This window comes from Dermacentor silvarum, chromosome 2, assembly GCF_013339745.2.
Source record: "Dermacentor silvarum isolate Dsil-2018 chromosome 2, BIME_Dsil_1.4, whole genome shotgun sequence".
NCBI classification, from domain to species: domain Eukaryota; kingdom Metazoa; phylum Arthropoda; class Arachnida; order Ixodida; family Ixodidae; genus Dermacentor; species Dermacentor silvarum.
Window position 1 is genome coordinate 7,084,658 of NC_051155.1, and position 17,112 is coordinate 7,101,769.

Sequence of the window (17,112 nt, forward strand, 5' to 3'; positions counted from 1 at the left end):
TCCAGGATCCATGTTGATTTTGGAGGCCCATTCATGGGACGCTACTTCCTCGTGATGGTGGATGCTGTTTCCAAGTGGGTAGAAGTTCACTCGGTTCCGTCACCATCTGCAGAGGCCATGATCTGTGTTCAGAACTGTCTTTTGTCAACATGGTCTGCCAGACATCATTGTTTCCGACAATGGGCCAACATTCACCAGCAGCCAGTACGCTGACTTCCTGAACAGGAATGGCATCCGTCGCATGCTAGTGCCTCCGTATCACCCTGCTTCCAACGGGGCTGCTGAGTGGGTAGTACAGACTTTTAAAGGTAAACCGAAGAAAAGCGCACCGGGTGACTTCCAGACACAAGTGGCCAGGGTGTTCTTCTGCAGACCATGTTGAGAAAAGACAGTCCTGAACACAGTGATCATGGCCTCTGCAGATGGTGACGGAACCCAGTGAACTTCTACCCACTTATAAAAAAGCATCCACCATCACGAGGAAGTAGTGTCCCATGAATGGACCTCCAAAATCAACATGGATCCTGGACCTATGCCTATGCCTCATGAAGTAACAGGCCGTGCACCATGCGAGTTGCTCATGGGAAGAAGAATCAAGACCTCCTTGGATGTCATGCGCACAAGGGTTCGCTTGTCTGTTCAGTTGAAGCAGATGAAGCAAAAACTGCAGTTGGACAAGGGTTGCCACATTGTGCTAATAATGGACCAGTGTTCACCGGGAACTTCCGACCAGGTCCACCATTGGTACCTGCTTCTGTTAGCGATTCTATGAGCTGTGCCTCATCTGAGGTTGTATTACAAGATGGAACTGTGTGGCACAGACATGTGGACCACATTCGCCCAAACCTCGTACAGCCACCACCACCTGCAAACACTGCCTCTGGATCAGCCAGCTGGGCAACAAGCAACAGAGTCTGTGGAGCCTGCAGGAGCTGCTACTGAGCCAGAACAGCCAGAAAGTCAACTCCACAACAGAACTAGGCTGCCAGCAGCAGTCTTCCCATCGGAAGAAAGCCCTGTCGCACTGCGAAAAAGTGACGAGACAAGACGCCCTGTGAACCGGTATTCCCCATGACAAGAACTAAAGGGGCATGAGTGTGACAATTGTTAGTGCTGTGCTGCACCACTTCTTGTGCCACCTACTGCTGCGAGCAGAGGGGGCATTCACGAGAGCAGGGCTTTAGCAGTTTGTCACACGTGCTCTTGGGACAAAGGAACGACAGCACAGTAGTGCAAAAAAATCAAAAGGGCATTTATTGCATTTTTCATACACTTATGCCTGCTAGCCGAATTACTACGCCGATGGGCACACAACAAATCGAGGAAGTCCGATTCACCGTGACCAGATAGCAAGCAAATATGTTCGCCCGCATGCTCGACACTAAAGCCTAATCATGTACGTGTACGGTCACGCAAGCGGTGGTGCGTTCGAATGATTTGTTCTTCCATTCTGGTGTCGCTGCTCGAAGCCTTCTCGGGATGGTCCCGTGAAGCGAGTCGGTGCACATGCGAGGCGTCCGCGCAGCCCGCACTCAAGTAATCTTGCCGTTCGGTGGCGTCAGCCGTGCAACACTAGCACCATCCCTCGCAATGCGCCGCAACCACACTAACCGCCGCTGCCGTAAAGCCACACGCCGAAGCCGGATTACAGGAGACGGGAGCTATGCGGGGAAAACAAAGGGGACGCGGGAGAGTCGCGCATCCAAACATCCCTTCAACCTTAAATCACTACATACTCCGGCGAAACATGTCAACACGGTCTAACAACACGTGCTTTGCGAACAAGAGGTAGTACATGCAGCAGAGGCTGCACCGAGGAAATGTCCACGTGCGTTTCATAAAATGCACGCTGACATTGTCTCTGGGGTACACCGCTGGTGTCCGTTGGTCACAGCACCGGCTCTGCAGTTTCGACGGCACGACTCCAGCCCAGGACTCCGGAAACGCCAATGCAGAAGTTAACACGAGCAAGCGCCGCTCGCACCACGCGCCCTGCTAGCCGCCGAAGTCGCTGTGCCGAACTGGCCACAGGCATCTCCATTGCCAGGGGTGGCTCGTTCGTAGGCCGGAGCAGCAACGCAGGCAATGTGCAGGTTGTGGCTGCAAACCAGGGTTGACTCCGCTCAAGCTGCGAGCACTTAGCGCACTCGACAAACACTGAAGTAGTGCAAGAGAGGGGAATTCTGCATGCGCATCGCCCACGTGGTACGATGTTCAATTCGGCTTGCAAAATTTCGGCGGCTATTCAGATGCTAAGTTCACGTGAACAAAGCTTGCTTTCTTGAGTCGAACGAGTGATTTCAATTCATGCGAGGCTAACTAGAATGAGGGAAGCAAAGTGCGACACCTCAACACCACGGTCCACCAGGTTGTGTCCCTGCACGTGCAACAGGCGGCTTCGTAAAGCCTTCGGCCTAATTCGTCGCTACCCTGACAACAACCGGCATCTAAAAACGACACCTGTATTGGCACAACTACAGGCAGCCATGAGCAGACGTTAGCTCTGTGAGGTGGTCCTACCCCACTTATTGCTTACTAACGTTACTAGAAGCAACTCAGTTCCGCAGCTCCGCATAAGCGTGTGGCATAAGCATAAGCGCAGCTCCGCAGCGTAAGCATGTGGCCAACATGGTGGTCGCGCGAACTAATGGCGTTGCTGTCGAGTCTGGCTACCGGTTGGCCGCGTCGGTTTATTGCTTCACTGAAAAGCTATACTGCCTTCGTAATCACAGTTCATAGTTTTCACTATGAGTTACAGCTTTGCAAGCGCAGCACGAATCCTAAGGGCGACGTGTACGCTTTGATTTCAATGGCTATGCTATACTGCGAAGCTACTCCGACCCGACATCAATTGTGACTGGAGGTGCCCGCCACATAAGGTAGTTCATAATCGATTATGCGGGAGGGGGTTAAAAGCAGGACAGCTAATGAGGGAAGAAACAAAAAAAAAAATTGAAAACTACCATATAGCATTTTTGAAAAAGCTTTAAAAATTATTGTTTATTCGGCCATCTGTAAATGGAGAGTTCCCTTACATCCTGTACAGGGTGTCCCAAGTATAATGCACGAATATATAAATATATGCAAATGCCACGGTGCTGGACAGAAACAAGCTAATGTTGTTTGCTGTCACTTGGAGATACTCAGATTATTTCTTCCATTCTGTCTAAATACACGATTAGTCTCTATTAATTAACTTCTCAAATATTAGTGGATTAAAAGTATAAATCAGAAAATTGTAGAGCAGCGAGAAAAACTCCCAATAGAGCTTCCTGTTGCTCAATACGTGCTACATAAAAGTGTTATTCCGAGCATTAAAGAAGCCCGCGAATATACGCAAAGTGCCTCGAGCAGCCAGTCGCGCGGCAATTTTGCGCGCGACTGGCCATTAGAGTTACAGAATGGTGGACCATTAGAGTTACAATGGAGTTACAATGGTTTAATGGTGGACCATTAGAGTTACAGAATGGATGCCAAGAGAAGGAAAGCGCAGTCGAGGAAGGCAGAAAACTAGGTGGGGTGATGAAATTAGGAAATTTGCAGGCGCAAGTTAGAATCGGCTAGCGCAAGACAGGGGTAATTGGAGATCGCAGGGAGAGGCCTTTGTCCTGCAGTGGACATAAATAAATGTAGGCTGATGATGTATTTAGGCGGAATGCACAAAATTATGAAGCTAAACATTTCGACAGAATTACCTGTCTGGTTGGAAAAAACTTTTTTCACAAAATGATGAGTATCTCCAAGCAACGGCAAACAACATTACCTTGGTTCTGTCCAGCTACATGGCATTTGCATGTTTTTAAATCTTGGTGCATGGTAGTCGGGACTTCCTTGGAGAAAGTTACAGTCGTATTGCGTGCTGGCCCACCTCCAAATTTAACTGGCCCCTGTCCAAATTTGGAGTTGGCCCACCCCTAAATTTCATTTGGCTCACGCCTACTATAAGCTTCCCCACGCATTTTTTATGGAGCCCTATGTATCGTTATGGGTATTCCCTCTGATCATTTCTTAAAATTAATCCTTATCTCTTATAAAGCTATTAATCATCTACATTTATATTATAGTGATTAAGCATTTTAAGATTGCAAATTTTGCATTTTTGTGCAGATACAAGGCATTACACTTTTTGCTTGGCGGACCTGTGGTACTCACTAAATGTTTACGCATTAAATGTAGTGCTTAGTTGACGACTTGTAGCCACTTGTTCAACCCAGTGCAAAACACATCAGAATTGTCGCATGTTCGACAAAAGCCAGGCTTCACACCTCCGCAGACCAGCGCGTGCACTGAAACCTCCGAACGAACGTTTGCAGGACGCAACAAATACGCAGCACCATAACAGCCACACGAGACGCAGCCATGACAAAGCAGGCGCGCAACCGGAAGCGCTGCCGGTAGCACGACTTGATCGGAGTGCCGTTAGTTCTCGCGACCGCCAGGGGGCCTATGTTTTCAGCGGAGCTGTGAAACTGAATTGGTTCTATTACAGTGGCTAGAATGGGAAAGTGTGATGAACGCGCCGGCTCGCGCATGGCACTTTGGGAGGAAACCGCCACATAACGCTGACACACGCTTACACGTCGGCCGCGACGACAGCCAGCAGCTGTAGTGCAAGCGTGGAATGCGATTATCCGCGCGCACCGCCCAACCTGCAATAACAAAAAATGAAAGCTCTGTAATATATATTCTCGCTCGTGCATGGCGGCAAATGGCAATAAAGGAGCTATGCTAGCCCTTTAGGAATTAAAAGGCGCCAAGGTAACAATCCGATTGAGCGCGCGTCAAGGTAGAATGTAGCTTGCTTTAGCCGATTTACTCCCGCTGACACCTTATCGAACGCAAAGTAAGCACATTCCCAGTGGTAACTCGGAAGCAAACATTTTATTTTTGACACGCTGTTTACGTAAATAACTAATTTTTGAAGAGTGGCTCACAATCCATTTAAAACAAAAAATTTTCAGTCATCGATGATGTTTTGTTACGCGACGCACCTGAGCTGGTGTTTTTTTTTAACGAGAAAAAATTTTTAAAAATTGTTTACAAGCAGTTTAAACAGAATGTTGTCAGCCTTGGGTTATTCTCTGCTAAGTGATGCGCCTGAGCTTCAGGTGCTTCTTTTCATGGGAAGACACTCTCTCTGTGTTGAGTGCGTTAGTGTATAACCTTTGTCCATAAAGTTCTCAGACTGAGTCCATTAAAAAAATACATTTAACATTGAAATAATTTGTGTAGCACCCCTTCGAAATAGTCTTCCTTGCAGTCTATACACAGCTTCCAACGCTTCTTGAGGTCTTGGAAACAGTTGGAAAACGCTTCTTTTGGAAGGGCTGTCAGCTCCTTTGTCATGGCGTCTTGAATGGCCTCCACGCTCCCCATCGAGCGATATTTTAGGGCTCTCTTCATACGTGGAAACAGGAAAAAATTGCACGGGGAGAGGTCAGGCAAGTATAGCGGATGGGGAAATACAATAATGCTGTGCTTAGCGAGAAATTTTGTCACGCTGAGAGCAGTGTGCAGCCTTGCGTTATCGTGGAGAAGGCTCCATTGTCCAGATGCCCATAAGTCAGGGCGTTGGCGTCGCAGTGCATCTTGCATGTGTTGGAGCATGCGGATATAGAACTCCTGATTCACCGTCTGCCCTTGTGGGATGAACTTGTGGTGTACGTATGACACCTCTGGCATCGAAAAAAAATATGAGCATCGTCTTTGTTTTGGTCTTCTGTCGCTGCACATTTCTCGACGCCGGAGGGCTTGTGGACCGCCATTCGGCGCTCTGCCTCTTTGTTTGAGGATCGTATTGAAAACACCATGTTTCGTCTTCAGCAATGATGCTGTCGACGAATGCAGCATCCTTCTCTGCCTCGGAAAGTAAATAAGCGCTCACTGATGCCCGCGTGTCCTTCTGGTCCTGTGTGAGGGAGTGCGGCACAAGTCTCGCATTCAGCGTTCGTTTCGCCGAGTTCTCACGCAAAATTTGGCGGCACGTTGTCTTACTAATGTCGAGAGCATCCGATAACATACGGGCTGTAATGGTGCGGTCTTGCTGTACGATCTCCCTGATCCGAGCCACGTTGTTTTCATTCTGTGAGATTGCAGGGCACCCCTGCCTTGTGTCGTCTTCCTCCGACGTTCTCCCCGAAACAAACCTCTTGTGCACTCGAAAACTTGCGCTCGCGATAATGTCTCGTTGCCGTAAGCGTCATGGAGGAGCTCATACGTCTGTGGCTGTCTTGCCAAGCTTCACACAGAATTTTATGTTTACACGTTGTTCAAGGTAGATGTCCCTCTCTCTACATTCACTCACAGTAGAATGCGCAGACGACTAAGGACGTATTTTTCTACATGTAGTGCCATCTAGCGGCTGCCACAACAATTAACATAAATAGCTCAGGTTAGCCTGAAAAGATGGCGCTACAACATTTGTTTTGGGGAATCATTTCTAGAGAAGAAAATAAATCAGTCTCGAAACTTTACGGACAAAGGTTGTGGAAGTGCAAGCGGGTGACCAAAAAGAATTTTGTAACTTGGTTAGTAAGGCTGGGGCCCTGCTGTGCACAGCCCAGTATGACGTTATTTTTGTGCAGGCAGGAGACGTGCTCTTCCGAGTTTTCACTGCCGTTCGTCATAACTGAATCACATTGAAAAAAGTGGTTTCAAGGGCATCGATACAAATGAGAAAATCTTCTCTGAAAGGTAAATAAGGCCCCCATTGTCGCAGAACTTGGTGAACATCACCACCTGTTCATTGGCTTCGTCGGCGGAAACAAGGAGCTCATCAAAGCATTCCTTGAACACAGACTTGAGGATTGTTTTGTGGGCAACATATCCTGTCATGTAGAATACTAGCCATGAGTCGCTCATCTTTTCAGGGTAATCATGGTTGGGGAGCATTGAGGATTCAAAGGCACAGACTGGTGGGCTAGTTGGTATGGCAATATTTACAAAGTAGCGTAGAAGCACACAGACCGTGAAAGAAACAGATGGGACACAGCGCTAACTGAGTGTTTGTCGTATTAGCCACCTGTGTCAGTTGAACTTGCTGGTTTGATTTGTTTGTGTGTCATCCTTCTCCCTTCGTTTTGTAAGGTGATATGTATATATCTGGTCTCGTGCAATAAGCACTGAGTTGTTAGTTAGCACTATGTCCCGTCTGTTGCTTTCGCCGTCCGTGTGCTTCTGCACTACTGTGAAAATAAAGTATTGCGGACTTCTTTATCCTGTGAGAAGCTTCTTCGACCTTCCCACTGTCCAGCAGTGCATCCAGTTCATGGTTTGCATCCTCACTGCTGAGGAGAAATGTCAGATTGCCCCCTTCACAGTTGCCACTGCTGGGAGCTTTGACCAAAATGTAGAAACTAAGGCAGTTTACACTGAGCAAAAATTGGGCAGCAGTACCATAGTAGCATCCAGGCACGAAACAATGTTTTCGCACTGTGAGTACACATATAGACTTGCTGCAGCACAAAAAGAAGCGAGCGTAACTTCCCACAGGTCAGGGCGGGTGACGTCACTGAAGCAGCAGAGCCGGCACGTCTCGCATCGGGTGACGTGTAAATGACAGCGTGCGCCCCCTCGTGGCTCCCCATCAGCGGCTTCAATGCGCCCCATAGGCGCTGCATACCGCTCGTCACACTTCCCCATTCTAGCCACTGTAGTTCTTTTAACGTTGGTGCACTCAGCATCCGAGTTGACTGCGCCCACCGTCCCAGATGGTGTTGGAGCGCCTGGTGCCAGGCCGCAATACCAGACAGCCCGTAGCGGTACCCGCGGGCACCCGGCTCCCAGAGTCAGATATAGAAGAAGCTATTTGCATAAGAAATTCAGACCACCCACAAGGCTTCCGTACTCACTTGCTTCAGGCTTGCCAATGGTCCACGGGCGCTAGGCCTCGCTCTCCCAGGATGCAGACCCACGGGGCTCGTACCGACGAGTGTTCTTCAAACACTCGCAAAAAGGCTTAGCATGTTGAAAAGCTCAAACATGCTATAGCAACTGTTGCCTCACCCAAGAAAGCACGCCGTCAACGCTAGCGATGATGTGGAGTCTCACACGTGCTCTTGGGACAAAGGAACGACAACAGAGTAGTGCGAACAATCAAAAGGGCATTTATTGCACCTTTCATACACTAAAGCGGGCTAGCCAAATTACTACGCCGACAGGCGCACAATAAATTGAGGAAGTCTGACTCACCGCTACCGAATAGCGAGCGAATATGTTCGCCTGCATGCTAGGCACCAACGCCTAATCGTTCACGTGTACGGTCACGTTCGAACGATCCCTGTTCGTCCATTCTGGTGTCGTGCTCCTGAGCCTTCTCGGGACGGTCCCGCGAAGCGAGTCGGCGCTCGCGCGAAGCGTCCGCGCTGCCCACCGATCCCACGTCAAAGAGCCAGCACCATCTCCCTTCTGCACCCAAGTAACCCCACCGTTCGGTGGCGTCAGCAACGCAACACTAGCACCATCTCTCGCAGTACGCTGTAACCACACCGACTGCTGCGCTGTAATGCCACGCGGCGAAGCCGGATAAGTTTTGGATGAGACAATAAACCACTTGTTATGTGTTCGTTGTTGAGCTCGGGTCTCCGCTCCACTTCTTTCGGCTGTACATGTAACAATTTTATTTAGCACTGATTTGTTATTTCCCATGCACTATTTTCAGTAATGCCATTGTATAGATAAGAAATTTCGGGCGTCTGAAGAGCATTAACGTAAAATGCAGATGTGCTTTGGGATGCAACGCACCTACGTCAGTGATCACCATGTCCTCGTCTTCCCCCCCACAGGAGGCACATGATGGCGAGGTGAATGCGGTGCAGTTCTCGCCTGCTGGCCGTATCCTGTGCACGGGCGGTGGTGACCGCAAGGTGAAGATCTGGGAGTTCACCAGGGGTGAGGAAGCTTATTCCGTATTGTGTGGCAGAACGTGTGGACACGCACTCAGGGCAAGGGAATTCAGGACACAGGAACAGAGGACAAGGAAATTCTGTCAACGATACTCTGTTCACAGTCCACGAACTGTGTTCCGTGCTTAACGGAACATTGGCGCCTGGTTTTCTTAAGAGTGCAGGTCCTTATTGCCAACAGAGACAGCTTGTTAGGAGTGCTGAAAACAAGTTTTACATCCAAGCATGAAAATAGGACAACACTTGGACATTGAAGTTGTTTTCAGAGCTCTTAACAAGCTCTCTCAATTGGCACGAAGGACCTGCCCTCTTAAAGGGACACTAAAGAGAAACAGGAAGTTCAGCTGGAATAAAAGAGGGACCTTCAGGAATGCATGCAGTTTTTGTTGTGTGCAAAAATATGAGTTACTAGCGGAGAAATTCGTAAACAAAGACGAAATATCTCTTCCTCAATTTCTCTCACCCCAGATTTGGCGCTGAAGCAGTGTCATCACAGATTGCATTGCTCTCAGCGAATCAGAATGCGCTATGATACGTCACCGCTTGCGTAAACGGTCAAGGCGCTGGATGCATCATGGCTGCATGCGTGGTTGCTGCGTTTGCGGTCTCCGATGGATACCGTTGCTGCCGCTGAACCTTGCAACGAAGAGCTTGCCAGGGAAGCAGGACTGCATTTCAGCGATATTCAGTGAAACGGAGCGCGAAATGATCCTCCGTGCTCGAGCGGTAGGTGTTTCCGCGTGCGATGGCGGTGAGCCGCCGGCCACGCCGGCGGAAAGCAGTGCTTCGTTTTCGTCGATGGAAGGCGAAGCGTGCGGTCCGCCAGGCGACGATGTTCCCGACAGAACAAGCGTAGAAAGTTGCGCACGTACTTGGTATGGTTATTTCGTGGCTTTATTTAATGACATTCAGCACTCACTGAGCCGCCAGTTTGCTGCTGCAGGGGCACCGGTAGGGGGTTTGATGAAGGCCGCATTGAGCGAACAGCTGCTCGAGAAAGAACTGGCCTCTGGGGCATGCCAAGATACTTTCCGAGGGCAAGATTATACACATAATCCAAGGGTGAGAAATGCAGAGAGCACACCATGGGTTTCACTGGCTCTTTTGCCGTTTTATCATCGGCAGCGCACTGAGCCATTGCGAACGCCGGGTAGCCGGGGCTCTCCGTGCGACACCACATGAAAGGACACAATCGAGTCAACACTGCCACTGCCCCTGAACAAGCGCCTTGGGCCATTTATACAGCCCTCAACACTACACACACGAGGCATTTTCTGGCTGTTTCCCGCGAAGTCAACGTTTTTCGAGCCACGCAACACGCAACAAAACACCGTAGAGCGGAACAGGCGCGCGACGATGCATTGACCAAAAACGAAACTACGAAACTATCACGGCCGCATGTATCGCCATGCCATTTTTTCTTATTTATTTAATTTTGTGCTAAACTTGTACTTCCTCGCTTGAAACAGTTTAAAAAGTTGGCAAATGTTGTTTATGTATGTTTAAGGTGTATTTCATTTTGCGTTTTATTAACAGCAATAAATCGCTCTCGACCAATCGCGACTGGCCTGCATTTGTAATCTCCGACGTCACGAACGTGTAGTGCGGGAATTTCGAAGGGGCGTCAGCACCTATCTTTCAGTTTTTCGCTATTTTCTCGCTTATTAAACATCTGTTTGCAGTAAGAATGGTATAGCTGTGATCGTGAAAGCATAATCTACCATTTAACCTCAACTTCTGGTTTGTATTTAGTGTCCCTTTAAGAAAAGCAGGAGCCAGTGTTCCGTTAAGCACAGAACACAGTGCGTGGACTGTGTACCGAGTATCGTTAACAGAATTCCCTTGTCCTGTGGTGCGTGCGTGCTGTGTGGGCCAGATGGGCAAATGCCTCAACAAGTGCTTGCGGGAGCACGATAAGTAATGTCCGAAATGGAAAGGAAGGCTTACTTGCTCTGCTTGCCAACATGTGTGGCTGTAACCCACAATTCTAGCAAACCATAGTAATTTGTGAATGTAATGATGAGCAAACGCGTGTAAGCATTGAGGCAGCTCAGATAGCTAGGGAACAATGTGTCTGCGTGAACAAACCGTCGGTTGCCTTATCCATTTAAAAACTCGGATACTTGGGAGGTGGAAGCATGCGCAGTGGGTGTCTGTGATTGTTTAAGCTTTCATTCTTTTGCTTTTTCGTATTTTTGGTTTCTTTTTCTTTTTTTCCTTTTTCTTTTTCATTGCAAAGTGGTTTCATGTAAATCTTTCCGTGCATGTGTATATATTTGCGTTCCTTTCAATAAATATTGTCAGTAGGAAGCCAGCGCTTGTCCTGTCCGGCTGCTTTTTGTTCCCGTGTTCTTTCCGCACTATAGCCACCTTGCGAAGTTTAAATGACAGTTGACATCATAGTGTCCCTACACACACATTCTTTATAGCAGTAGATCTATTTATTTATTCATATTGATTTATTCATATTTATTTATTCATTCAGGCTCCAGAGGAGCACTGAGTAGGGGGGGGGGGGGTTACAGAAAAATGACAATAGATAAGGCATAAAAGGAACTGCATAGTAGGAGAAACAAATTAAATTTGTACATTGGAAGGAAAATAGGAACACTGGTAAACGTTCAAATTGAAACATCTTAATACAAAGTAAAGAGAACATATGAAGTTGCAATTCTTCACGAAATTTGGCAGGATTACAATATCATTTGGAAGGTTATTCCATAGTGCGATGGCGCGTGTCGATGCACTATGCACAGAATTATTGAATGACTGTGTGCGGCCAAAAATGAGCCTGAAGCTGAGATTATTATGAAGTCGACTAGATGTGCGTGAAGGAATTTCAAGCGACAAACGGCTGGACCACGAGCTCTAGTATTATTTATGAAAGCGGCATAGAAAGGCAACAGAGCGGTGGGAATCCAAGTCAGGAAGAGAAACATCTCATTTAATTTGGGTAATGCTAGATTGAAGACTGTAATTAGAAGTTATGAAGCAGGCAGCACACTTTTGGATGGATTCCAATTTGTCTATTAGGTACTGTTGATGAGGAGACCAGATCGATGAAGCATATTCCAGTTGAGGGCGTACAAATGTTTGGTAGGCCTGTAGACAAATGGTAGCTGGGGAAAGGTGCAGATGACGATGTAAAAACCCTAAAGTTCTGTTAGCTTTAGCACATACCTTCTCGATGTGAGTGCACAAGGTAAGATTAGTACAATAATAAACACCAAGATATTTGTAAGTAGAGCACGAGGAACTTCAGCCAAACAGATTTTGTAGGAAAACTTAAGAGCTGATTTTGTACGAGTGAAGGAAAGTACGCAGCACTTAGATGTGTTAAGTGACATTTGCCAACGGTCACACCACTGATTAACTAAGTGAAGGTCATTTGTAAACTTAGATGGTCACCACAACAGTCAGTCGTTCTGTAGATTACGCAATCATCCGCGAAAAGTCGTATGCAGGAAGAAATGTTGCTGGGCAACTCTATAATAAAAATTAGGAAAAGAAGAGGGCTAATACACTACCCTGGGGTACACCTGACAATACAACTGTTGCAGAGGAGCTAAAGTTATTCACAGATACGAACTGCTGTCGATTAGATAAGAAATTGCGAAGGCAGGATAAGTCCATCCTAAGAGCAGTTCATTTAGCTATTAGGCAACAGTGAGCAACTCTGTCAAAGGCTTTCGCATAGTCAAGAAAAATGCAGTCAATAATTTGGTATTATGCATGCCATAATGTAAGTCTGACAAATTCCAATAGTTGTGTGTAACAAAATAATGCTTTACGAAAACAATGTTGATTTTGAAAGAAAAAGTTGTTAGATTCAAGGTGGTTGAAAATATGGGAGGCAATGATGTGCTCGAGATGCTTACAACAAATGCATGTTAGGGAAATGCTTACATTTAGGGGGCGGTAGTTACCAGGTGGTAGTTACCAGGTGAGTGTCTGTTTGCATCTTTGAATATCGGAATAACTTTCGCTATCTTCCAGTCAGCAGGAAGAAGACCAGTTGATAAAGACTGCTGCAAAATGCAGTATAAAATCTGACTGGACATAGCTGACATGTTTTTTAGGATTTTAGAATTAATATTTTCAATGCCACACGATGTAGACACCTTAGAATCGCGTATTAGTTTTGAAATGCCTTCAACGCTAATATTTATAGGGAATCAAGGTCGGAGACACAGGGAACGGAGCAGCAGTCTTCATTACTGAAAACAGAGCAAAAAAGTAATTGAAAGTTGAAGCACATTCAGATGCAGAGACAGGAACATTGTCAGCGTTATGGAATGTAACAGTATTACTGCCACGATCAGGAGAAATAGCTCGCCAAGACTTCCTAGGGTTAGTGTGTAAAAGTGGGGACAGATCGGTGGAAAAATACTTCCTTTTCGCTTCATATGTTGCAAGGCTAAGATATAAACAAGCTTTATATTTAGACCATGACGAAGGAAATGATAGCCGTTTAGCAGAAGCGTATAACCTTTTCTTTTTATTTCTGTGTGATGTAAGCGATTTAATAAACCATAACTGTCTGTCATTAAATATTGTGACTAGTGGCACATATTTATCTAATAAAAGTGTCATAATATTTCTAAATTAATTCGACTTTTCTTCAACGGACCTGTTGGTGACTGATGGAAGAAACGTGCTATAAAAGAAAACCTCAAGTTCATTGTTCATTTGTTCGTAATTTGCCCTAATAGCCTTATGTTCAACAGCAAAATTCAGTGGAATAATTATTGAGAACTGCAGTAGGTTATGGTCACTAAAGCCGTCAAGCTGCACGGCAGGGCTAATGCTATGTGGCACTGTTGTGAGAATAAGATCTAATATATTAGTGCCGCTAGTAGGCTCTGAAACAATCTGGGTAAGACTAAACTCTGAACGCCGCTCAATAAAATCACTTGATTCACTGCTCAATGAAGACAAGCGAGACCAATTAATATGAAGAAAATTAAAATCCCCAAATAGGTAGATTTTGTTAGTGGGAAACTCGTCAAGAGCCCTGGAAATACTTTTATGAAGATCAGACACGAACAGGTGGCCAGAGGCAGGTGGGTGATAACATATACCCATCAATAACTTTCCGAACAATGTAGGACAAGCCACCCAGACTACTTCAAGAGTAGTATGGGTTGGAATGGTCTGGAATGTCTATCTGGAATGGTCAGCCTAAAAGCTGATTCTCAAGATGCTATGAAGTGAGCTGTGTAGTATGTAGACTCTGTGTATTGAATAGATTGTTGTACATCTGCCCTATTGTTACAATGCGAGTCATTCAGTGCATGGTGGATTGGAGATGTACCTAGTGCTCGAGGTAATGTGTGAACAGGGGCAAAGCAGAAAGAAAAGGGCAAATTGGAGAGAGGTGCACTTTGCACTGAACAACTTGGAGTGGAGGCATGTCACATTATGTTGCTTGTTGTTCAAAGAATTGGGGGACCGAGGAACTCAATTTTTTGTAACGAAGTCATTGAAGCCAAGGAAAGCACATGGGAAATTAGCCGTTTTCTTTTTTGTGGAGCTTGTAGAATTAAATGTGAATGAGGATTAACTACAGTCAAACCTCGTTATAACGAACCTCGATTTAATGAAATTCGCGATGTAACCAACTATTTTCATCACCCCATCTTAGTTTCATTGAAAACTGTGTATTTAAAAAATTTTTTTCGCAATTTAACAAAGTTTTCGACCATTTCAAGCATATACTTGGCGCATTTATGGCGGAGCGTGCGGAGCGTGCGGCAGCTCGCAGCGCTCGGAGAAACACGAGAGCTGACGATTCCTTCTGCGCAAGGGGAGGGAGTGAATGTGCGGTAATGTGATCAAGCACGCCCTATCAGTTTTCTCATGGACAGTTTCACTACTGTTTTCTTCACCGTCACTACTACGTGACAATAGCATCGTTCGCAACTATGGTGGTGGTTGTGGAACATTCTTTCAACTGAAAATGTCATGTGGCATCACACTGACATCACATCAGTGTGTCATTCTGTTTTAAGTTTTGAAAATATTTTAATATCTCCTGTGTTTTTCTTGGCTTCATTGTCTGTAGGCTTCATTTGGTTGTTGTCAGAGAGTTTTAATAACGCAGATGGTCATGTGTTATATTTTGTTATTCTGTAAAGCAGAGCAGGTGTAAGAAAGAGTGTAGTACAGCTTATACAGAAGTGTGGTACTATTCAACAAGCCACTGCCACTTTCCCTTCTTTTACTATCCTAGCCGAGTTTCTTCCTTTTTTTATCTCTCTGATGTGTTGCATCATGTCCACCCTCATTTTTCTGGTGCACTTTGAGAACTTCCGTATTCAAAGCAACAAAATTCACATTTCTTTTAGATATTTTAGGAAGAGTGCATTCGTTATGAAATTGCCATTAGAGGGACCGAAAACCAATTTTTATGGTACCCTTTTTTTTTTTGTGCAACAGAAAGCTTACCGTTCAGAGTGATAAATTCTGCAGTGTTAACCTCAAAAACATAACACATTTGTTATCATAATTTTTTTATCTGCAGTCGTGATCATGTTTTAGAGTCGAACACTGAAAACATGCTCATGATACATGGGCACGATAGCGTTTCTGTACTGGCATTGGTATGACAAGTGTGGCTTTAGCTGTAAGAAATTAATATTTCGTTAATAAGTTGATGTTGAAGCGATGGCTTTTATTATCTCACAGGGAGAACAAAGAACTAGAGTTACTCACTTGCGAGCCAACACTTGACGAAAGCACTCATTCAAGTGTGCTAATATGCTGTGAGGGACACCGTGGCTTGCCACGGCTCTGCAGTTCCACTCGATGCCGTGAAGGAAATGCCACTTGTTAGTGTGAACATTTTTTAGGTTGTAATATGCGTAAAATAAAGTGCAAATGCCTTGTGGGGTCTCACACATGTGCCCTTGGGACAAAGGAACGACAACGCAGTAGTGCAGACAATCAAAAGGGCATTTATTGCACCTTTCATATACTAATACACGCTAACCGAATTACAACCAATAGAACATTCACACGGGCGCGCGACAAATCAAGTAAGTCCGACTCACCGCGACCCGATAGCGAGCGAATACGTTCGCCCCCTGCTATGACACCATCGCCTAGTCGTTCGCGTGTACAGTCACGCGAACGGTGCCGTGCTCGAACGATCCGTGTTCGTCCATACCGGTGTCCTGCTCTTAGCCTCGCGCGACGGTCGCGCGAAGCGGGGCGGCGCACGCGCGACGCGTTCGTGCGTGTTGGTCACCGTTCCCAACCCCAAAGAAGAGCGCCTCCGACCTTTTTCTCCCAAGTGACCCCGGCGTTTCGGTGGCGTTAGCCACGCAGAGAAGCCGGACTACAGGAGACATGCGGGGAAAACAACATCAGGGGACGCGTGAGAGTCGCGCATCCCCACATCCCCCCAACCTTAAATCACTACACATACGCCGGCGAAACACGTCACAAGGCCTATCAACGCTCGCGTCGCGAACAAAAGTTAGTACATGCGACAGTGGCGCCGCCGAGTAAATGTCCACGCGTTATCCACAACGTGCGAGCCGACATTGTCTCTGGGGTGCACCGCTGGCGTCCGTTGGTCACAGCATCAGCTCTGCAGATTCGATGGCACGACTCCAGCACAGGACTCCGGAAACGGCGACACAGAAGTCGGCACGAGCAAACGTCGCTTGCGCCGACGCGCCCTGCCGGCGAGAGCCGCTGTAGCCGTTGGTGACTGCCGGCTCTTTTCCCAGCCGCCGAGGGTAGCGAGCCGGACGAACTGGCCACAGGCATCTGCATCGCCTGGGGTAGCTCGATTGTAGTCCGGGGCAGCAGCGCTGCGCTGATGATGTGCAGGTGACAGCAAACCAGGGGTGACTCCGCTCATGCTGCGTACACTCAACGCACTCGACAAACACTAAAGTAGTGCAAGGGAGAGGAATTCGGCATACGCATCGCCCACGTGGTACGATGTTCAATTTGGCTAGCAAAAATTTCGGGTGGCATTTCAGATGCTAAGTTCACGTGAACAAAGCTTGCTTTCTTGAGTCGAACGAGTAATTTCAATTCGTGCGAGGCGAACTAATGAGGGAAGCAATGTGCGACATCTCAACACCACGGTCCACCAGGTTGTGTCCCTCAACGTGCGACAGGCGGCTTTGTTAAGCCTTAGGCCTAATGCGTCGCTACTTTGACAACAACCGGCATCCAAAAAAAAAAAACAACA

At 46.8% G+C, this 17,112-nt stretch overlaps 1 protein-coding gene across 5 annotated transcripts in view; it reads left to right on the top strand.

Moving 5' to 3' along the window:
- The window catches only part of LOC119441296 (autophagy-related protein 16-1), a 445,594-nt gene that overhangs the window by 105,043 nt on the left and 323,439 nt on the right, over positions 1–17,112 (top strand). For all 5 annotated transcript variants that reach the window (XR_007465397.1, XM_049661133.1, XM_049661132.1 and 2 more), the window contains one exon: positions 8,784–8,889. Coding sequence is in view for 4 of the 5 variants with exons in the window: in XM_049661133.1 (XP_049517090.1) it covers positions 8,784–8,889 (106 nt within the window). In the remaining variant the exon portion in view is untranslated. The remainder of the gene's footprint in view (positions 1–8,783; positions 8,890–17,112) is intronic.